The sequence below is a fragment of the Salmo trutta genome, chromosome 23 (genome assembly GCF_901001165.1).
Source record: "Salmo trutta chromosome 23, fSalTru1.1, whole genome shotgun sequence".
NCBI lineage: Eukaryota > Metazoa > Chordata > Actinopteri > Salmoniformes > Salmonidae > Salmo > Salmo trutta.
In genome coordinates this window covers 24,483,931-24,507,398 of record NC_042979.1, presented here as the reverse complement: position 1 = coordinate 24,507,398, position 23,468 = coordinate 24,483,931, and the positions used below count along the sequence as shown (strand labels likewise).

The following is a 23,468-nucleotide window of genomic DNA, read 5'->3' as shown; positions in this document are numbered from 1 at the left end:
CTGTTACACTGGCAATATTAAAGTGCCTATAAGAACATCCAATAGTCAAAAGGTATTTGAAATAAAAATCGTATAGAGAGAGAAATAGTCCTATAATTCCTATAATAACTACAACCTAAAACTTCTTACCTGGGAATATTGAAGACTCATGTTAAAAGGAACCACCAGCTTTCATATGTTCCCATGTTGTTAGCTTTCTTACATGGCACATATTGCACTTTTACTTTCTTCTCCAACACTTTGTTTTTGCATTATTTAAACCAAATTGAACATGTTTCATTATTTATTTGAGGCTAAATACATTTTATTGATATATTAACTTAAAATAAGTGTTCATTCAGTATTGTTGTAATTTTCATTATTACAAATAAACAAAACAAAAAAACTTAAAAATCGGCATCGGCTTTTTTTTGGGGGGGGGGTCCTCCAACAGTCGGTATTGAAAATCATAAATCGGTCGACCTCTAGTCCGTACTGTGAGACGCCTAAGACAGTGCTACAGGGAGACAGGACGGACAACTGACCATCCTCGCTGTGGCAGACCACGTGTAACAACACCTGCACAGGATCGGTACATCCGAACATCACACCTGCGGGACAGGATGGCAACAACAACTGCCCGAGTTACACCAGGAGCGCATAATCCCGCCATCAGTGCTCAGACTGTCCGCAATAGGCCGAGAAAGGCTGGAGTGAGGGCTTGTAGGCCTGTTGTAAGGCAGGTCCTCACCAGACATCACCGGCAACAACGTCACCTATGGGCACAAACCCACCATTGCTGGACCAGACAGGACTGGCAAAAAGTGCTCTTCACTGACGAGTCGCGGTTTTGTTCACCAGGGGTGATTGTCAGATTCGTGTTTATCGTCAAAGGAATGAGCGTTACACCGAGGCTTGTACTCTGGAGCGGGATTGATTTGGAGGTGGAGAGTCCGTCATGGTCTGGGGCGGTGTGTCACAGCATCATCGGACTGAGCTTGTTGTCATTGCAGGCAATCACAACGCTGTGCGTTACAGGGAAGACCTCCTCCTCCCTCATGTGGTACCCTTCCCTGCAGGCTCATCCTGACATGACCCTCCAGCATGTCAATACCACCAGCCATACTGATCGTTCTGTGTGTGATTTCCTGCAAGACAGGAATGTCAGTGTTCTGCCATGGCTAGCGAAGAGCCTGGATCTCAATCCCATTGAGCACGTCTGGGACCTGTTGGATCGGAGGGTGAAGGCTAGGGCCATTGCCCCCAGAAATGTCTGAACTTGCAGGTGCCTTGGTGGAAGAGTGGGGTAACATTTCACAGCAGGAACTGGCAAATCTGGTGCAGTCCAGATGCACTGCAGTACTTAATGCAGCTGGTGGCCACACAAGATACTGACTGTATCTTTTGATTTTGACCCACTCTTTGTTCAGGGACACATTATTCCATTTCTGTTAGTCACATGTCTGTGGAACTTGTTCAGTTTATGTCTCAGTTGTTGAATCTTATGTTCATATAAATATTTACACATGTTAAGTTTGCTGAAAATAAACGCAGTTGACAGTGAGAGGACGTTTTGTTTCTCTCTGAGTTTGATCATATATATATATATATATATATATATATATATATATATATATATATATATATATATATATTTTTACCACCGATCATATATATATATATATATATTTTTACCACCGATCATAGAAACGTGCTGTATTCACATACTTTTGGTCATGTAGTGTATGTGGACACTGCTCGAACGTCTCATTCAAAAATTATGGGCATTAATATGGAATTAGACTCCAATCAAGTTGAAGAAACATCTCAAGGATGATCAATGGAAACAGGATACACCTGAGCTCAATTTCTAGTCTCATACAGTAGCAACGGGTCTGAAAACATATGTAAATAAGGCGTCTTTATTTTAATACATTTGCTAAAAGGTCTACATCTATTTTTCCCTTAGTCATCATGGGGTATTGTGTGTAGATTGATGCATACAGTGCATTCAGAAATTATTCAGACCCCTTCCCTTTTTCCACACTGATACTTAACAGCCTTATTCTAAAATGAAGTAAATGCTAAAAAAATCCTTAGCAATCGACACAAAATACCCCATTATGACAAAGTAAAAACAGTTTAGAATTTTTGCAAATGTATTAAAAGTAAAAAACAGATGCCTTATTTTCACAAGTATTCAAACCCTTTGCTATGAGAAATTGAGCTCAGGTGCATCCTGTTTCCATTGATCCTCCATGAGATGTTTCTACAACTTGATTGGAGTCCACCTGTTGTAAATTCAATTGATTGGACATGATTTGGAAAGGCACACACCTGTCTATATAAAGGGCCCACAGTTGACAGTGCATGTCAGGGCAAAAACCATGCCATGAGGTCGAAGGAATTGTCGTTAGAGCTCCGAGACAGGATTGTGTAGAGGCACAGATCTGGGGAAGGGTACCAAAAAATGTCTGCAGCATTGAAGGTGCCCAAGAACACAGTGGCCTCTATCATTCTTAAATGGAATAAGTTTGGATCAACCAAGACTAACTAGAGTTGGCCGCCCGGCCAAACTGAGCAATTGGGGGAGAAGTGCCTTGGTCAAGGAGGTGACCAAGAACCCGATGGCCACTCTGACAATGTTCCAGAGTTCCTCTGTGGAGATGGAAGAACCTTCCAGAAGGACAACCATCTCTGCAGCACTCCACCAATCAGGCCTTTATGGTAGAGTGACCAGATGGAAGCCAGCACAGCTCGCTTGTAGTTTGCCAAAAGGTACCTAAAGGACTCTCAAACCATGAGAAACAAGATTCCCTGGTCTGATAAAACCAAGGTTGAACTCTTTGGCAGGACTGGGAGACTAGTCAGGATCAAGGGAAAGATGAACGGAGAAAAGTACAGAGAGATTCTTGACGAAAACCTGCTCTAGAGCGCTCAGGACCTCAAACAGGGGCGAAGGTTCACCTTCCAACAACCCTAAGCACACAGCCAAGACAACGCAGAAGTGGCTTCGGGACAAGTCTCTGAATATTCCTTGATTGGCCCAGCCAGAGCCCGGACTTCAACCTGATCGAAAATCTCTGGAGACCTGAAAATAGCTGTGCAGCAACTCTACCAATCCAACATGACAGAGCTAGTGAGGATCTGCAGAGATGAACAGGAGAAACTCCCCAAATACAGGTGTGCCAAGCTTGTAGCATCATAGCCAAGAAGACTCGATGCTGTAATCGCTGCCAACGGTGCTTCAACAAAGTACTGAATAAAGGGTCTGAATACTCATGTAAAATGTACATCTGTTAAAAATAAAAAATCATGTTGCCTTGTCATTATGGGGTAGTGTGTAGATTGATGATAAAAAAATGTAATGCATTTTTGAATAAGGCTGTAACGTAACAAAATGTGGAAAAAGTCAAGGGGTCTGAATACTTTCTGAAGGCACTGTATAGGCCTAGCTATATGCCCAGTGTATATGTTCATTCTCCTGTGTCATAAAGGACTGAGAAGAATAGCCTCTGGTTCCACTCTAAGCTTGGTTCTATTTTTGTCTTTTTGTTCATGGCATTTTCTCTCTCCGTTAATCGGCGGATCGGTTTGGGCAGGCAGGCGTTTAACTGGCAAGAGGACCTCCACAGGGATACCTCCAAACCCTCTTCCTGGGATCCAATCCCTGCCATCAGGGGATCCAGCTCAGTGACCAATCACAGGCAACTAATGGTTGTCACTAACTGGAGTAACCAAGAAACTGTCATTAAACCAGCTAGAAGCAAAAACAGCTTTGCTACAATTTCTACATAATTTCAGCTTCTCCCTCATACAGACAATCAATTCCCTCAATTTATAGTGAGTGAGGCAATCAGTTATCTGTAGATATGGCCTGATCCTATCATAAGCTAGGCCTACTACTATTAGTTATATTCCTCTTAGGGTGGGACAGTCTATCAAACCAAAAAAATAACTATGTTAAAAGAAAAAGGTTGTAAAAAAGATCTGCTTACCTGCCAGACACCCACAATGGCATTTGCTATCAGAATCAGCAAAATTACAAAAGGCTCCACGAAGGCTGTGATGGTCTCCTCTCCCTCCTCGAACCAGGCCAGCACCTAAAAAGGGAGAAACAGGCAGACAAGTCAGACAGCAATACATTCATATTATGCCCTGCAGTTGCAGATATCAATGTCTCAGTCATATCAGCTTTAGGGTGTAGCGGAGATGAGGCGAGCCAGAGGCAAGGGTCAAGATAACAGAGCCTGGAGCACTATTGCAAAACCAGGGCAAAGGCAATCACTTGGTAACAGTAAGTAAGTAATTCAATTTGGGTGAAAAGTAGCCGTTGGAGAGTGACAATGCTTGTCAGGGCTGAAAGTTTGATTGTCAAGCCCATTACGTCAGCTGCAGGACTTTCAGCGACATCAATCAAATCTAATGTTGAACATGCCATTTCTAATACCTGTAGTTCACATTCAAAGCACCACACAACTCTACCCTGTTCAGGCATCCAGTCTCTAGCAAAGCATTTTGTCCTCTCAACAGCAAGTGACTGCTCTTTAAAGTGGTGTTTATTTCCATTAAGTTCTTCTCAGCCACTGAAATAGGATGCATGGGTTGAAACCAGTGGTTTGAATAACCACATTACATAACAGAAAATCAGCAATTTCATCTGCTGAGGTCAAACAATTTTACAACATAGAAATGACTTGGAGATAGAGGGAACAACGGTAGAAATGACTGAAAATGTTCCTATAAATCTCAAACTATGCTACAATTTAAAGAGCTGGAGCGGTAGCTTCCCACACAACAGTGCTCATAAAGGCCAAGCTTGAACTTGTATGCTATGGAATGATCACTTCTTTGAATGAAGAGGTTAAAAAAAAAGCTGCATCCTCTTATTTTATTTTGATTTCTCCGACAGTCAATCATGAACGGGGAGATACTGCCTGAGAGCAGAGCCTGGAGTACACTACAGAGGCCTCAGCATCATTAACTCAGAGCCCACCTAATTATCCTTGTCAAGCTCTCTGGCGCCAACAGTCAATAATGACTCATTTGCGCAATGAATAAAGGGTTGAAAGCCTCTCACTATAACGTATTTGTAAATGTGTTCAGCATAATGACAGCATCAGTCCCATATCATCAAATCTTATCCAGTGAATGGGTCTATTGTTTCTCAAAGACTATTTCAGAACAGGTACAGAAGTAACTTGTCTCCTCAATCAGAATCTAGGCCAGAACTAGAAATGTGTCATATACTAGGATTCTCCTCCTCACCCAGTTAGAGGTACAGCCTATCGCAACAAATGCCAATGAAAAATATGAACATCTTGACAGCTCAAGCACGCTTATGACTTTTGTGTGTGTGTGAGACCAGGCCACTGCTGGATGTGATTTACAGGCTAGATTCCAGAACATCACTGTGTGACTGTCCCTGCTGCTGGTGATATTTACAGTGATGTGGCATTGAATACCAGCCAACAGGAAGAGAAATGGGGTCACAGAGAGGTGAACTTGGCACTCACCAGGATCACCACTAGTGAGGCCACTTGTGACATAACACAAACATTGTTTATGTCCAGATCAACTGCTTCCCCTGAAGGACTTCAATAGAAGGGATATGATGGGGCCTAAAAGGAGTAAATTAGGCATAATTGGGCAACAGCAGGAAAAGGAGGCTTCAAACAGGTGCAAGAAAATGGCTGACGACCAGTGACTCACTAACAACTAGAAACTCAATCTCCATCAATGATGTTCTCAACATAGCAGACTAGGATGTAATGACATTACAAGTAGGTGCAACAACCAATTATCCCTAAATTATTGGATGAATGCCAGTTTAACATCACATTTTCACCAGAATAGACAGTCAGATACCATACAAAACCGACATGAGGCTGGAGCTGTGGGTACAAGGCCTAATGGAGACCCAGGGGCTTGCAATTTCTTAAGAAACCCCTCTTCAGTGCCATCTGCCCTAGAGGGGATTTGTGTGTTCCCCAACAATTACGCTCATACACTTATTCTGGACATATGAAGCATACCATCATCCTCATTTCAATAAATGGAGAGTAATTATATACTTACAAAGGATATGCAGGCCGCAAGAAGAAGAATCCTCACAAGTAGATCTCCAAACTGTTCAGCTACCAGTTCCCATAAAGACTTCCCTAAGAAAATAAAAGAGGGTTTGATTGCATCCAAATAATTGAATACCTAGAAAAAGTAAATTAACAAAACAATTAACGATTTACTTACCCTCCTCAGCAGGCAATTCTGCGATTCATCCAAAGGATACCACCCAGGAAAGAGGACAACAGTGAGAGGAAGGTTACAACCGAAAATTAAGTTTTCCGATTACGAATAAGACTTTCAATGGGGAAAATACATCTAAATTGACGTGGACTGGAGGACAAACATAAGACATACTGAACATCATTTAAAACAGCTTGACTATTTTAAATGTACAGCATTTTGCTCTAGCTCGTTTACTGAAATTGTTTCAACACACGAGACTGTACATGTTCGTGACGTCACCAATTCGTTCAAACAAGCCGGTTGCTGAAGAATGCCAGCGGCGTAGCGATAGTTCAGCAGGCTAACTAGCTAACAGGCCGTACACCGTGTGGCCAGGGAAGGGATATCACATTTCAGCAACATGTTACTCACCGTTAGGTCCCCATGTTTCCCGCTGCCTCTTCACCTGGTCTAAACCTAGACCTGTGCTTTCGTTCACGTTGAAATGGCTGTAAACTTCCTCCACCGTCTTTGTGTGAGCGTTCTCCATGGTGAGTATCTGCGCGAGGTCACACACTAGCTCGCTAACGTTAGCTGCTTAGCTGAAACCTCGACAACCCCACTGAATACTCACTTATTTTGTGTCTTCCCCAAACTCACGCTGCCATAAATTCATACGAATATCTTGAAATGTATTTGTTTTCCCAAACACTAAATAACCTAACGTGCAATGAAAATTGTGGCTAATGTTAGTCCTCACACTTGTTAGGAGACCGATGCCTTCACCCGTCAAATTCTCCGGTTAGCTACAATGTTCCAGACAACCATGAAATACGTATAATTCATACCACCATCAAAACTATTTCATTTTTTGAAGGTGCAATAACTAAATGCGTCCCTGTAGTTGGATAATGCAAGTGGCTACGCGGTAGGTCTGACAAGTACAGCCTTCGTGGATGTCCGCTGTCTATTTGTTCTTGTGTGCTGTTGAGGATTCACTGCTATCCCCATCAGCACCAATCGCATTTGTTCACCACCCCTTTCGCATGCTCTGAATGCTGTGCTCGGTGTCCGCATGTGGAATGCGCTTATTGGTTGGAGAGACTCCGGAAATCCATTTTTCCTCCCGATCTTTCGGTCCTCACTAGTTACCACAGCCTATTTCAAAAATGGATTTGAACCCTAACCACCCTGCTAACATTATGCCTAACCTTAAATTAAGACAAGTTTTACGATAGCCAATTTCGACTTTGTGGTTGTAGTAACTTCTGACAAACCGATATTCTTCGGTGGGGTTTATCAGCGGTTGGCATCCAAAGTCATTGTGTTTTACCACCACCTACTGTACTGGAGTGTGGGCCAGAGACCAAGAGAAAGTAAATCCTAATTGCCAGCCCCGTTGCTCTTAAAAAAAGATTACATATTTGAGACTATAGAGTATATTGAGTAGAACGTCATTAGATATAAACTACTTTTCTGTATCCCCTTCTCCCTCATACTGGATCTCAGCCTCTCTCTTTCCTTCTGATACTTGAAATAAATGCCTGCCCTTAGTATCTCTACTTCACTGCTCCTGCCATCTCTGCACCATCACTGTCCATATCAGTCATTTGCCTCTGCCTTGCTCATTGAAACTACAACATCCCCACTACTAAGTGCTTGTTTAGCGGGTACATCAACTGCCTAGTTCCCCTCCACCCCCACATGGGCTGGGACCACAGAAGGTTGGTGGTACCTTAATTGAGGAGGACAGGCTTGTGGTAAATCCTCCATTTGCTCCGTTCCAGCCATTATTATGAGCAGTCTTCACCTCAGCAGCCTGCACTGGCTGGGAACCAAGTAAACCTTATCTGTATACCCATCTGTTTAATCCTGCCATGGGTTTGTAGTACATCATAAAGCAGGTCTTGTCTGCTACGTGAGCTAAAGGACTGCAGACTCATCAACACTGCACATGAATCAGAGCAAATAACTACTCTGTCTGGCTTGACTTACTCCACACACTGCAAGGCCAACAGTATGGCCATCAGCTCTGCCATATATACAACCAGATGATCTGAAATACACTTCCTGACTGCCACCCCACATTCCTGCACTTCAAATGCTGACCCAGTACGTCCTGTCCTTCGATCTTTTGAACGATCTGTGTATATGGCCACAAAATCCTGATACACAGTATGCATCTATCTATTAAACAAATAAGACGGATCAACACCCACCCTATCTTTCCGTAGTCTCTCCAACACTTCTAGATCAACTACTGGAGGTGGGAGTAGCCATGGTGGATTTACAGGAATAGGTACCGTTGGACTAATCTCTTTTGCATATACAGTCCCACCTCCCTCGCCTGGGTATTACCCACCCAAAGCTCGTGTTCTGTGCTCGCTCATGTTTTCCATCATGCATGTAAAATCCTTTTTGCATTATGAAACAACCCATGTCCCTGTAGGTTGACCCAATAATTCTTTGCCAGCTGCTGTCTCCTAATCTGCAATGGCAAATCCCCCATCGCCACCTGTAGTGCAGCCACTGGGGAGGTCTGAAACACCCCACTACATATTCTGAGTCCTTGCCCCAGCATGACATCTAGCCTTTCCAATAAGGTCCGGGCTGCCGAACCATAAGCTATGCTACCATAGTCTATTACAGATAGGATCGATGCAACATACATGGTCCTCAAAAAGGAACGCTCACCCCCCCACTCCTTCCCCATCAGACAGCGTATCACATTTAGCACCTTCTTACACTTACCTGCCACTCTCTCAAAGTGTTCTGCCCAGGTCAGCCTAGTGCCAAAGTATACCCCAAGGAACCTGAAGGCCCTCACCAAGTTTCTCCCATATAACCTCAAGCATACCTCATCTCCCACCTTCCTCCTGGTAAAGAACACTGTCTAAGTTCTCTCAGAGAACAGAGAACCTGAATCCCCACATTAATGCTCACCACTCTACCTCTTCAATTTGCTCCCTGTAATGGCACATTACTTACCCTCTCCCATAAGGCCCCATCATCTACAAATAAAGACCTCCCAATATCCAGCCGTACCTGAGAGTAAACACATTGATCGTGATTGAGAACAGAGGACTAATCACGCTCCTCTGCGGTGTACCGTTATCCACCATGTAGCTGTCTGATGGAGACGTCCCCACCCTCACCTGGATAAACCTTCCAAACAGGAAATCATTTATCCATTTCTACGTTCTTCCTCCTGCCCCCATAATATCAAGCTTCATTAACAACCCCTCCTTCCACATAAAAAAAAGACAGCTACAACAGTCTCCTTGTTCACCTGAACCTTCCTGACCTCTGCTTCTAAGCAGAGCACTGGGTCCATAGTTCCCCTCCCCTTCCTGAACCCACTCTGATGTGGCGATACTAGCTCCCTGCTCTCCAGGAAGTTAGCCTCTCCGTAATCATATGTTCCATAATCTTACATACATGTGATGTTAAAGCTATTGGCCGATAGCTTGTTGGCCTTGCTGGGTCCTTCCCTGGCTTCCGGATTGGTACCACTACTGCCTCCTTCCAGCTGCCTGGTAGTTTCCCCTCCTCCCACACTCTGTTGTACAACACTAATACCTTATCACTAAGATGGGCCAACATAATATAGCACACCTCATCTTTCCCAGGTGAAGTTAACCCAGCCTTACCTGTTTCCCTTTTCATCTCTGCTATGGTAAATGGTGCATTCAACGCATCATTTACATCCTCCGTCCTATCCAACACTCCAGGATGCTCCTCTCTCATTCTCTCTCTCCCCCTCCTCTGACAAATTTGCAGAGTTACGCACTTGGACAAACGCTTTGTCCATCATCTCTGCCTTCATCTGTTACTTCCACATCCTTCCCACTCGTCAACACTGGATAATCCCACTCCCTTCACTCATCCTCTTAATCATCCCTCACGCTTTTCCCACAGGTGTCGCCCTTCCAATGGTGTCACAGAACCGACGCCAACATGACCTCAATGCCTGATGGATAGTTCTCCTCACTAGGGCCTGCTGATACTGAATCAGATGTTGGACGTTTTCAGTACTCTAAATGCCCTCTTCCTATTCCTCACCATTGCCCCACACTCATCCATGGGACTGCTTTCCCCCTCCTCCTCCCTGAACTCTAAGGTATAGTCTCAGTAGCTGCCCCCACTAAAGCTATTCATACTATCCACATCCCCTCTTATATCTACCCGAGCCATCACCTGCTCACTCAGCTCCTGAAACTGATCCCGCTTTGTCTTTCCAAACACCCACCTGCCTACTTCATCCACTGTCACCTCCTCCTCCCTCCAGCCTACTGTGCATACTATGGGGCAATGATCACTCCCCACTGTCGACTCCTCTCATACCTCCCACTCACAGATTCCTGCCATCGCACTAGATACCAGAGTGAGGTCCAAGGCAGTCTCTTCCCCTGTGGCTACATCAATCCTGGTCCCTCAGCCATCATTCAGGCACACCAGATCTTCTATAAGATTTTCCATCACTTGCACCCCCTCCCCCCAGAGCATGTTCTGGGCATTAAAATGGCCACACCACATTACCTCTATCCTAGCCCTCCACCATCTCCAGCACTTCCAGGTCCAATATCTGACAAGGATTATAGTAGTTCACTAGCACTAGCACCCCTCCTCTCAACCACACCTCCACCACATATTCATCCTGTTCAATACCTTTGCCTAGCATCCTGTAAGTACGTCCTTGCTTTATGACGGTGGCAACCCCCCCCTACATCTCTGTCCCAACGAACCACTACATATCCCTGTATGATAAACTTCACAGTCGGTTTGAGCCATGTTTCCTGCACACAAATCACATCAGGCTTATCTGGCATATCCACAATGAACTGCTTGAACTCCTGCTCATTAGCCAACAAGGTTTGAGCATTCCATTGTAGTACTATCACTATAACTAAGATCTCGAACCTCTTACCATTTCAACCCTGTCATACTCATATCTCTCAGCCGCTTTCACTATTAGCTGAATCCTCTGTTTTTCTATTTTAGCAGTGAATGTCACCTGCTATAAATGTCACCAGCTTTCTGTTATCTATGTATACCATATCGCCACCCACCTACCCCCTAATCCCCGGTCTAGATGCTCCTGCAAATCTCTCCCTTGAACCTGTATCTCCCTGGACCACCCTCACTGCCTCAGCATGACACCCTTCTCTCCACTCTCACTTGTTGCACCTCCACTGCCTGCTACATTGCCTCACACCCACCATATGCCACATTATGAGCACCCACACAGCTGCAGCACTTTGGTTGTACACCTTCCCCACACTTGCCACTCATGTCCCCCCCCCACACACACACACCTGGCACACCTCTTTTTTTGCTTTACAGGCTGTTGCCTAATGCCCAAACCTCTGGCAGTTCTAACATCTTAAAGGCTTCGATATATAAGCCCTCACATAATTAGGCAACAAGGCCAGAGGGGGTGTGGTATATGGCTAATATACCAAGGCTAAGGGCTGTTCTTAGCCACGACCCAACGCGGAGTGTCTGGACACAGCCCTTAGCCGTGGTATATTGGTCATATATCACAAATCCCAGAGGTGCCTTATTGCTATTATAAACTGGTTACCAATTTAATTAGAGCAGTTAGAGCAGTTAAAAGAAAGGTGTTGTTGTACCCGTGGTATACAGTCTGATATACAACGGCTGTCAGCCAATCAACAATCAGGGCTCAAACCACCCAGTTTATAATAACTCATATATCCTATGGTTACTTTATTTGGCAGTACCTGGTCCTTGAAGTGTAACAGAATAGACAGCCTATCTACCCTAACTCATCCCTTGTTGCTTGCCATCTTTGAACATTCACTAGAACGCCTCATCTCAAGTTGTCACTTGCTAACACTCACAGGCACTCCTGTTATCACCCCTTTAATCCACTGCTTCCCTGCTCGACACCACCCTATTTGCTTCACTCAGAGCTTTTTCCCTCTGCGCCATGTCCTTACAGAACACCAACAAGCTCCTATCTCTTAACACTTTAGCATTGACAACTTCCCCAATCAACTATTTTATAACAGCCGTCAACCTAACCCCCCAACTTTCCCTTAGTACCTAAACTTCAGAATCACTTTATACTCCCCTCAAGACGTATCTTGCCCTTCCTCGGCACTCTACCTCCGAACTGCCGTTGGCGTTAGCAACTATGTTGCTCTCGTCAAACTTCCTTTTCTTCTTCATATCTGCCTCCATTGACCTCTCGCTCCCCTTCAAACCACCACACTCCCTTTCTCTCCAGTTTTCTTTGTATTTTTATCTTTCCTACTCCCCCCCTTTATTTGTACTACTATGCTCCATACTTGATTCACTTTCTTCTCCATCACTATCTCCTACCATCTCTGACCCAGTCACAACACAGCCGTGCCGAGTAAAGTTTGTTTATCAACGATTGATACCGGAGCTCGGATCAACCCACGTTAAGTCTCTACTGTTCCCAGCTCACTTTCCTCAAAGAACTATGCCGCGTTCACGTGCTAGTCGGAACTAGGAAACTTGGAAATATGCGAGTTCCGTCTAGCACATTAAGCAGCGTTACATATATTTTCTTTAATATTACAGCCCATTAATATAATTTATCTGGTAATATTTAGAGCATTTTTATTATAATATTTATATAAAACCAGCTAGTGTAAAAAACCTGCTAGATTAACTGTAAAATAATCTTGGCTTATCACTTGAGGGTCAAAACATACAAACATTAGCTAGGATTCCATCCAATTGGCCACATATTTTCATGTAAATATTCAAAATTCGCATAAAAACAATAACGCCTTTAACCGCTAGAGATGTGTTTCCATAAAATTGGCATGTTGCTGATATAGCCCCACAGTGGAGGTATCATAATACCCTCCCAAAACCTAGCAGTCAAACAGGGAAATAGCTCCTCAGCATCCCCAGTGTGAGACACAATGTGCTGCCTGGCTCCAACATGTTCAATCGGGCCACCACTAATAAATGGCTTGCATGAAACCCCTACTCCACTGGAAGATGATAGTCAGTGAGTGGAGGACATGCTGTAACAGCTATCTTGCACAAAGTAACTCACATTCAACACAAAGTAAGAGATGGATAATATTTTTGGTTAGTATAGTGCATGTGTATTGGCAGTGTGTGTGCCTGTATGTGGTTATTTTGGTATTTTATTAGGATCCCCCCATTAGCTGTTGCAAAAGCAGCAGCTACTCTTCCTGCGGTCCACACAAAACATGAAACGTGACATAATTCAAAACATTAATAAACAAGAACAGCTCAAGGACAGAACTACATAAAAAATGTTTTAAAGGCACACGTAGCCTACATATCAATACATACACCCAAACTATCTAGGTCAAATAGGGGAGAGACGTTGTGCCGTGAGGTGTTGCTTTATCTGTTTGTTGAATCCAGATTTATTATTTATTTCAGCAATGTGAGATGGAACAGAGTTCAATGTAATAATGGCTCTATATAATACTGTATGCTTTCTTGAATTTGTTCTGGACTTGGGAACTGTGAAAAGACCCCTGGTGGCATGTCTGGTGGGGTAAGTGTGTGTGCCAGAACTGTGTGTAAGTTGACTATGAAAACAATTGGGGATTTTCAACACATTAATGTTTCTTATAAAAAGAAGTGATGCAGTCAGTCTCCCCTCAACTCTTAGCCAAGAGAGACTGGCATGCATAGTATTGATATCAGCCCTCTAATTACAATGAAGAGCAAGATGTGCTGCTCAGTTCTGGGCCAGCTGCAGCTTAATCTGGTCTTTCCTTGCAACACTCGACCACATGACTGGACAATAATCAAGATTAGACAAAACTAGAGCCTGCAGAACTTGCTTTGTGGAGTGTGGTGTCAAAAAAGCAGATCATCTCTTTATTATGGACAGACCTCGCCAATCTTTACAACCATTGAATCTATATGTTTTGACCATGACAGTTTACAATCTAAGGTAACGTAACGCCATGTAATTTAGTTTCCTCAACTTGTTCAACAGCCACACCATTCATTACCAGATTCAGCTGAGGTCTAGAACTCAGGGAATGATTTGTGCCAAATACAATGCTCTTAGTTTTAGAGATGTTCAGGACCTGTTTATTACTGGCCACCCATTCCAAAATAGACTGCAACTCCTTGTTAAGGGTTTCAGTGACTTCATTAGCTGTGGTTCCTGATGCGGAAATGGTTGAATCATCAGCATACATGGTCCCACATGCTTTGTGTTTAATGCCAGTGGCAGTTCATTGGTAAAAAATAGAAAAGAGTAGAGGGCCTAGAGAGCTGCCCTGCGGTATACCACACTTTACATGTTTGACACTAGAGAAGCTTCCACTAAAGAAAACCCTTTGAGTTCCATTAGATAGATAGCTCTGAAACCACAATATGGCAGAGGTTGAAAAGCAACAACACATGTTTTTTCAACAGCAGGTTATGGTCAATAATATCAAAGGGTGCACTGAAATCTAACAGTACAGCTCCCACAATCTTCTTATTATCAATTTCTTTCAACCAATTATCAGTCATTTGTGTCAGTGCAGTACATGTTGAGTGCCCTTCTCTATAAGAATGCTGAAAGTCTGTTCTTAATTTGTTTACAGAGATATAGCATTGTATTTAGTCAAACACCATTTTTTCCCAACAGTATGCTAAGAGCTGGCAGCAAGGGTATAGGTCTGCTGTTAGAACCAGTAAAGGCCACTCTTGGGTAGTGGAAGTACTTTGGCTTCTGTCCAGGCCTGAGGACAAAGACTTTCCTCTAGGCTCAGATTAAAGATATGACCGATAGGAGTGGCTATAGAGCCAGTTACCATCCTCAGTAACTTTCCATCTAAGTTGTCAATGCCAGGAGGTTTGTCATTATTGATCGATAACAATATTTTTTCCGCCTCTCCCACACAAACAAAATTCAAACTTGCAATGCTTTTCTTTCATTATTTGTTTTTTATGCTTGAATGTGGGGGCTCACTGTTCGTTGTTGGCATTTCCTGCCTAAGTTTGCCCACTTTGCCAATACAGTAATCATTAAAATAATTGGCAACATCAAATGGTTTTGTGATGAATAAGCCATCTGATTTGATGAAAGATGGAGTTGAATGTGTCTTTTTGCCCATAATTTAATTTAGTACTTCAACGTTTTTTCGATCATTCTTTATATCATTGATCTTGGCTTCATAATACAGTTTCTTCTTCTTTTTGTTGAGTTTATTCACATAATTTCTCAATTTGCAGTAAGTCAGCCAGTCAGGTTTGCAGCCAGACTTATTAACCACTCCTTTTGCCCCATCACTTTCAACCATATCATTTTTTAATTCCTCCTCAATCCATGGAGCCTTAACAGTTCTAACAGTCAGTTTCTTAACAGGTGTATGTTTATCAATAATTATGAATCACATCAGACCAACAAATATTGTTAACATCATCCACATAAGAGTCACAGCAAAATATTTTGTTAAATCTCTTAAACAGTATTTTAGGCCCAGCTTTTGGAACTTTGGCATTCCTGGATATAGCCACTATATTGTGATCACTGCATCCAATGGGTACGGATACAGCTTTAGGTGTCTAGAAGCCTCACTATCATCACTATCTGTATGCAGAGGATTCCCCCCAGATACTGGTATTATTAGGTCTGTGAGAGATGAGCCCCATGCTCTGATAGATATGAATGTGGATTCAACACAGGTCACCCCATTACCCATTAGGCTATCTATGGCCATATCAGGGTCTATTAGCATGTGCTATGGCAGCTAAAAATAATACATTCAATGTTGTTGCAGAGTTCTATAAAGTTCTACTTTATTATTTTTAGGCCTATGTGAGTGTATTATGATTCACATTTCCTGATATCATACCAACCTGTGTCATTGACACAGGGGTACAGATTCCTGGACACAGTTAAGCCTAGGGGTGGCAGGTAGCCTAGTGGTTAGCGCATTTGGCCTATAACTGAAAGGTTCTTGGATCAAATCCCCGAACTGACAAGGTAAAGATCTGTCTTTCTGCCCCTAAACAAGGCAATTAACCCACTGTTCCCCTGTAGGCTGTCATTGTAAATAAGAATTTGTTCTTAACTGACTTGCCTAGGTTAAATATAGGTTAAATAAAAAAATTGTCCTGGAATAAAATGCACACTCAATGCAGAATTGAACATGCTTTTTGGTCCAGGATAAGGTGTAATCTATGTCCAGGAAACTGCCCCAAGAAGTCGAGTCTGTACAAAATCTTTTGAATGTGAATATCACCTTTGAAAAATGGTCCTGGGTTGTGAGTTATACAGGGAGGTGGATTATAGTAGGAGATGGTTTCTGTCTCTTACAGCTGGCCTGTTGTCTGCCTGAGATTGTGGTTATTTATAGATACTGTGATTAGTGTGTCCTGTCATACATCAACCCAATGATGAAAATAGATAGAGTTTCGTGTAGACCTCTGATGGAAACAATAAAACAAGGGTCTGCAACTTTTCTGCCACGCCAGATAAGATGTAGGAGGGCTGACATTGTTCAGCTGATGTGGGGTTGTTATGGAGATCTGCCCATCAACTAGTCCCAGAGCTTTTTAAATGGGCAGTAGATGTTTAATACACATTACTCCCATACAATGTAAAGGTTCATGTAAAAGGTAAATGGTGTCTTATTGATGTTCAGATGGACTGAAATCCATCATGAACAGTGGGTCCCCAGTATTACCGTTGAGAGACATAGAGATACAGACAGGCTGACTGTTGCAGACTTAACATCACGGTAAAATATCATGTCATGTCCATTATCTCAGATTTGAAACAAACAATTGCAATATATTATCCCCCCAGGCTCCCACCACCAACACACACACACACCGTTTCCTACTTATTTTACCAAATGGTTTTACTTGTGTGGAATGTGAATGTGGCTGCTTGTGTTCTTTTCCCATATTAAGTCTGTTTGACAACTTCCTCTGGGCAGTTTGCCAGATGATCACCTTATAAGGTGCTGTGAAAAATTGGGAGAAAGAATCTGGTTTGACATAGAAATAGGGAAAATTCACTCTATAGATAAAGGATGATAATGCTGATTGATGTGTCATTCATGGCGTCTCTACATGTAGTAGACTTGTGACCAGTATACCACCATTAGACATAGGAGATGGTTGGGGGGGGAATTGGGGGAAATGGTAAAAAGATAACATTTGTTATTATAGCACACTGTCATGACAGGATTGAATCAAAAAGGTTATTTGCTATTATTCAGTGTCTTTGCTTACAAATTACGGGTGTGTCTTATTGTGAGATCTGGTGAGAGCTGTGAGGTGAGTATACTTCGCATTATAACATTAATCGAAAACGTTTCTGTGATTGTATTTGACCGAGGGTAGAAATGCGCATGTGTGTCTGTAAGTTTGATAGAATTGAGCCCTCAACTCTGACCCTTGCTTTTCATGGGCATACAGTACATCTGTGATGATCTACTGCACTCTAGTGGGCACAGATAGTGTATGAAAATAGGGAATAATAGGCATCCAAAAAGTGTGTCTTTTCAAAAAACATTTAAGGGGCTTATGTTTAAACTGATCATTTGTTTGGCCACAAATGTTGAGGTGATCATACCGGTAGAAAGGGCTTAAAGGTAAGTATAAAAAATAAAAAAATCTTCTTCATTAACATTTTACATCCCTTCTACAGAGATAGGAGAAACAATTAAAAACAACAAGTATTCACAGTTCACACAGAGACGTTTTCCACCTTTACAGAAATCTAATGGTGGCTCAGCCTTGAACGTATAAAAGTATGGATAGATCTTCCCAATAAATAGGTAAAGGCTCAGTATTATAGGTTTTAACGTATGGAAGTGCTGTCGGTGTGGAAGATCATAGAACGATACCTTCTCTTTGTCCAAGTCCAGACAAACCCTGATCCTCTCAGGTTTCTGCTTTATTCATGCCCCCCTTGGGAATTCTGACCATCCAACTCATCTCTTCTTACAGACAGAAATTAAAAACCGCAAGGCCTGTCAAAAAATACAGTGAGGAAAGGGAGCAGTGAGGCCAGAGGGGAGTTAAATGACTGCCCCCCCCCCCCCCCAGCTCTGACTACTGAAAAATGTGCTTTCTATGCCTGTGATATGTGGTTGTCCCACCTAGCTATCTTAATATGAATGCACTAACTGTAAGTAGCTCTGGATAAGAGCGTCTCTAAAAATGACTAACATGTAACTGTGGGTTGTCCTAGTGCAGCAAGACCCCCCCCAAGTGAGGCCAGTTTGGATTTGGTTTCACACCAATCAAATCACATCCTAAGCTAAACGTAATTTTAAGAAAAACGTGTCTGTTTCTGGTCTGCTTAAGTTAATGTCCTGCATTACCTAGCTTGCTAAATCGTCCCTTTCCTAAGCCATGGATGGAGATGGGGATTTGGACTTGTGGTTTTGACTTAATTCTCTGTACAGGCCAAATAATTATGATGGCTATTCTGATCTAACCATAAATTAATATGTTGTGCTACTGGCCTGAGACGAATGAAGTTCAATGTAGCCTAGAAGGCTCATGTTAACTAGCCAGCTAACTTAGCTGGTTCATTGTTGTCCATGCATGGAAATTAGGCAAGCAAGCGTTTTAGCTAGGTAACCTATGACAACAAAAACTAAAAGCATACTGTATGACAGAGCCATAGACTGTTTTTTTCAACATGAAAGAGAGGAGGATGGCATTGGCGTTCAACTAGTCTACAAGTAAGGTGAGTCAAAAAATGTTTTACTTGCACACGCACACACACACACACACACACACACATTGAGGCAGCATGTAGCCTAGTGGTTAGAGCGTAGGGCCTGTAACCGAAAGGTTGCTAGATCGAATCCCTGAGCTGACAAGGTAAAAATCTGGCTGTCATTGTAAATAAGAATGTGTTCTTAACCGACTTGCTTAGTTAAATAAAACATAAATCAGTATTTGGACAGACATTTGATATTTAGCAACATTGATTGGACTAAATTGTTTTTGGTATCTTTAAGTTTGTTTTCAGTGTATTAAAATAAGCATATTGTCAATTTGATGATATGTAGATGTTTAAGTTGAAATGGTGCTGGAATAGCAGAGGCAGTGCTACTGTTGTCTTTGTGATGACTCTGTGGTTCTCTGTGTTTCTAAATCAGAATTTGTTTAGAAAACTGTCAAAACATTATTAACTTGCTTGACCATGCTGCAAGTCATATAGCTGTTTGTTTCATGCAGTATACAGTACCAGTCAAAAGTTTGTACACACCTACTCATTCAAGGGTTTTTCTTTATTATTACTATTTTCAACATTGTAGAATAATAGTGAAGACATCTAAACTATGAAATAACACAAATGGAATCATGTGGTAACCAAAAAAGTGTTAAACAAATCCAAATCTATTTTATATTTGAGATTGATCAAAGTAGCCACCCTTTGCCTTGATGACAGCGTTGCACACTTTTGACATTCTCTCAACCAGCTTCATGAGGTAGTCACCTGGAATGCATTTCAATTAACAGGTGTGCCCTTTTCAAAAACAGTCCCAGTTGTTTTTACATTTATGTTTTGAGATTGGACTTTAGCATGTATAGCACTTTAGCACGTTGGGTGCACCGATTGGTGTCACCTTGTTAGTCAGTATTTGTTCCACCTGTGCTGGTTTGCCATCTCGTTAGTGGGAAGGTATTTCACCTGTGCTGGCCCAGTGCTCCAGTATGTTTTGAGAGAGGTGGAGGGTCAACACCTTCAGTTGGCTCTCCCTTTTAGATTTCTAAAAAAAACATTCCCTGTTTTCATTTACTCCACTTTTTGGTTTGCTTCCTGTCTTTAAGTTTGGTGTGTTTTTTTGTAATGGGTGCCCATGGTGGGTGTATTTTAGGTCCCAGTTGTTGTTGCTAGTGTCTTTTAGAACTGCTTCCAAAACCTCACCTGTTTCGTTTTGGTTGTTGTCTGTGACTGTGTTAGTTCCCCCTTCTGTTTGAGCACCATTTTTGTTTTTCTTGCTGGGGAATTTAACAAAACGGTGGCTCATCCGGGATATTGTTTCCCATGAGTATGGTCGTCGCTCTAGTCCCCTACTCTGAAGCTATACTGTGCCTAGATATGAGTGTTCAAAATACACTTTTGTGGCAGTTTGTCACTGACATCAATCTTGAAGGGTTATAAGTGTCGTGTCTTTGGCTATGCCGGATTAAGTGATATGACATGCTATTCTATAAAATAATTTCTCTGTAATTAATATTACCTGATTAAGCTAATCATGTAAATGTAATTAACCAGAAAGTTGGGGCACCACGAAAGAATGTTTATAGAGCTGTTATCTTCCGAATAAACTCTTAAAGACCTGGTAATCTTTTACATCAATAGCAGTCAATATTTAACCGTCACCTTGTTTCAGTCTCATCTGAAAGTGGTAAATTCTTGGTTATCTTCACAAACCCTGGCTAAATTGAATCAGCAATACAAAATTTGGCTTAATTATTTATTTACTAAATACCTAAATAATCACACAGAATGGATCATACATTGATTACAAATTATGTCCTACAAGAAAACGTCCCTGGGGGACGGAACCTGTATGACGGCTGGTTACACAAAGAGAGGGGGTTGGGCTTGAATCAAAGCGCGGGAGGACTGAAGAACAAAGGGAGAAGCTATGCTATCGTAAATACAGAATCTTATGCATTCTAAATAACCGCCCATTTGGAAAAGGAAAATGCAATAAATATTTACTCTGAGCTGTGCTTCAATAGGTTGGTTGTAGATGGAAGGCCGTGTTGCCCAACAGAGATCTTCCTTGTAAACTGGATACGTTGTAGTATCGTCGTTGTGTGGTAGACTGGATTCGTCGTCCGTCCTTTCCTAGCCCACGTTTACAGCTGCCGCTGCTAACTCAACGGCTAGGAGGTATCACTTCTGGAGTGAATAAGAGTTCAAAGTTCATACCAAGTTGCCATACTTTTAGCTCATGATATATTCTGGCTGGTATAGTCGAAATTCATCCTTTCGGCGTGTTGATCGTCATCTTCATGTTGAAATTCAATGCTAATTTTGTTAGGTTATTACCTGAGCCCTTTCAACGTGGAGACCGTCTTCCTCTCGTCCTCGGAACACAAAGTTACATTTTCGTCAAGGGCTTTATATAGGAGGGGAGAGAAGGGCGTGTTTCATAGTTTATAACCAATGTCTGTTCACATGGGCAGGGCCACTGAGTTGAGCATAGTTCACTCATGAAACCCCAATTCTCTCATTTGGAAGCTAAAATTACATTTAATCTTTTCACAAATAGTTTCATATTTAAACATTTAAATTGCACAACAATTCCATGTGAATCTGATAACTAGAATGTGTAGACTTTCCAAGATACAGTTTATGTCATTCTATCATTAGTAAGAATGTCTCAGACGCCAACTGATCTGGCATCATATTCATTAAGTACCAACGCATATTTTCAACTGGTTGGATTACTGAAATATGGTTCCTTTCCCCCCAACTTTTGATGTTCCCAGACTCTATATGTTTAACAAAGGCTTTTCAAGAGTCCTTCTGTAGAGTCAAGAGAGAGGAAAGGTATTTATGGCGGGGGGGGGTCATAAACCTCACCCACAGGCCAACGTCATGACAAAGATTGGTGGAATCATTTTGAAAGTTACATAAACACATGCTAATAAAACTTTTAAAAAAGGCCATGGACTTTAAATTGGAAGCGTTTGTGAAAAACCCTGCACGGGAGCTGCTTGATAAATGTACAAAGGCGAATCTGCTAATTTCAAAGCATTAGGATATCAAGGTGGCATCTACCGACCCAAAAGCAGTAGTCAGAGTTGATCGGTGCTGCTTTCGTCGAGGAGGAAATATTTCCGGAGAGGGAGGTTGATGAAAAGGGTCCTAAGGGTAGTAGGGTGAGTCCTGTAGATGTGCAACTGCGTGAGTTTGAGCTAAAGGCAAATTTGGAGCAACAGACAGAGCTTGAGCACAAGGAAAGAGAATGTGAGGTGAGATTGGAGCAACAAATGAAAGCTTGAGCACAAGGAAAGGGAACAGGAATGTGAGCATGCCATTCGATTAAGAAGGATAGATCTAGAAGCAATCCGAATCCAGTCAGGCCATCGTGCACCCTCAACAGAGTTTGGTCTTGGTTGGAACAGCCGGCTTGTACTGCCATTCAATGAAAAAGAGGTGGATGTATATTTTACTCTGTTTGAGCGGATTGCCACATTCCTAAAATGGCCGCAAGAGATTTGGTCACTGCTCCTCCAAACTGTTCTTGTGGGAAAAGCTCAGAAAGTGTATGGCACTTTATCTCTTGACCAGAGCTCAAATTATGACACTGTTAAAGCTGCTATCCTTCGGGCTTACGAGTTGGTCCCAGAGGCATACAGACAACAGTTCCGTAAATTACGAAAGACAGAATCACAAAACTATGTTGAGTTCGCAAGGGAACAAGCATGTCTTTTTGATCGGTGGTGTGGTTCTCAGGAGGTCAAGGACCTTGAGGATTTAAAGACACTCATACTTTTTGAGCAGTTCAATAATTGCCTTCACGAAAGGGTTGTGACCTACATTTATGAGCACAAGGATCTCACTCTTGAAAAAGGTACAGTTCTTGCAGATGAGTTTATGTTGACACAAAACTACCTTCGCAAAACAAAGCACCCAGTAGTTATCTCTACGCAAAAAGCGATCCAGAGAAGTCACCTACTGCAAGGTTTCAGTCTATTTCTACAGTGCCCAAAGATAAAGATAGGCAGAAAACTGTTTTTTCGAACCCGCCAGTTTGTCATTACTGCTGTGGGAAAGGACACATTGTCTCTCAGTGTCCTGAGTTGAAACAAAAAATGAAAGAGAGAAAAAGCTGTTTCTTCTTGAGGGAGCACTCCAGCCCATTAAGTCTCTGGTTGGGACTGGTGTATCTCCTAAACAAGATTTTGGATCAGATGTGTATGAACCCTTTGCTTCAGACCGGTTAGTGTCTCTGCAGAGTGGCAATAGCATCTAGTGAACATACTGCGAGACACTGGCGAAGCCCAGTCCTTCATTTTGGAGGGTTTTTTGCCTTTGTCTGACACTTCAGCAACTGGTTTCAGTGTGTTAGTACAAGATGGATTGAATGGAAGTTTCTTTGTATGATGTGGAACCCGAGTCTGATTTCATTTCTGGTTCTGTCATTGTTGGAGTTAGGCCTAGCCTAACGGTGAAGGATGTCTCATCTATTTTGGGAAACGACTTGGCTGGAGGCAAGGTTGTGCCAAATCCTATAATTTCTGGGTTATCAGAAAAGTACCTTACAGTGTTCCCAGTG

The 23,468-nt window shown here is 42.3% G+C and overlaps 1 protein-coding gene across 3 annotated transcripts in view; it reads right to left on the bottom strand.

Annotated features, from left to right (window-relative positions):
• Positions 1 to 7,495, bottom strand: part of LOC115159647 (sarcoplasmic/endoplasmic reticulum calcium ATPase 2-like) — a 71,531-nt gene extending 64,036 nt beyond the window's left edge. For 2 of the 3 annotated variants that reach the window (XR_003868926.1, XM_029709581.1), the window contains exons 1-4: positions 6,640 to 7,495; positions 6,229 to 6,246; positions 6,058 to 6,140; positions 3,978 to 4,082 (exon numbers count right to left, since the gene is read on the bottom strand). Coding sequence is in view for 2 of the 3 variants with exons in the window: in XM_029709581.1 (XP_029565441.1) it covers positions 3,978 to 4,082; positions 6,058 to 6,140; positions 6,229 to 6,246; positions 6,640 to 6,757 (324 nt within the window). In the remaining variant the exon portion in view is untranslated. Of the gene's footprint in view, positions 1 to 3,977; positions 4,083 to 5,495; positions 5,601 to 6,057; positions 6,142 to 6,228; positions 6,247 to 6,639 lie in introns of those variants that run through there. The other variant, XM_029709582.1, reaches the window with a different exon arrangement.
• Between the last annotated feature and the right edge of the window lie 15,973 nt (positions 7,496 to 23,468).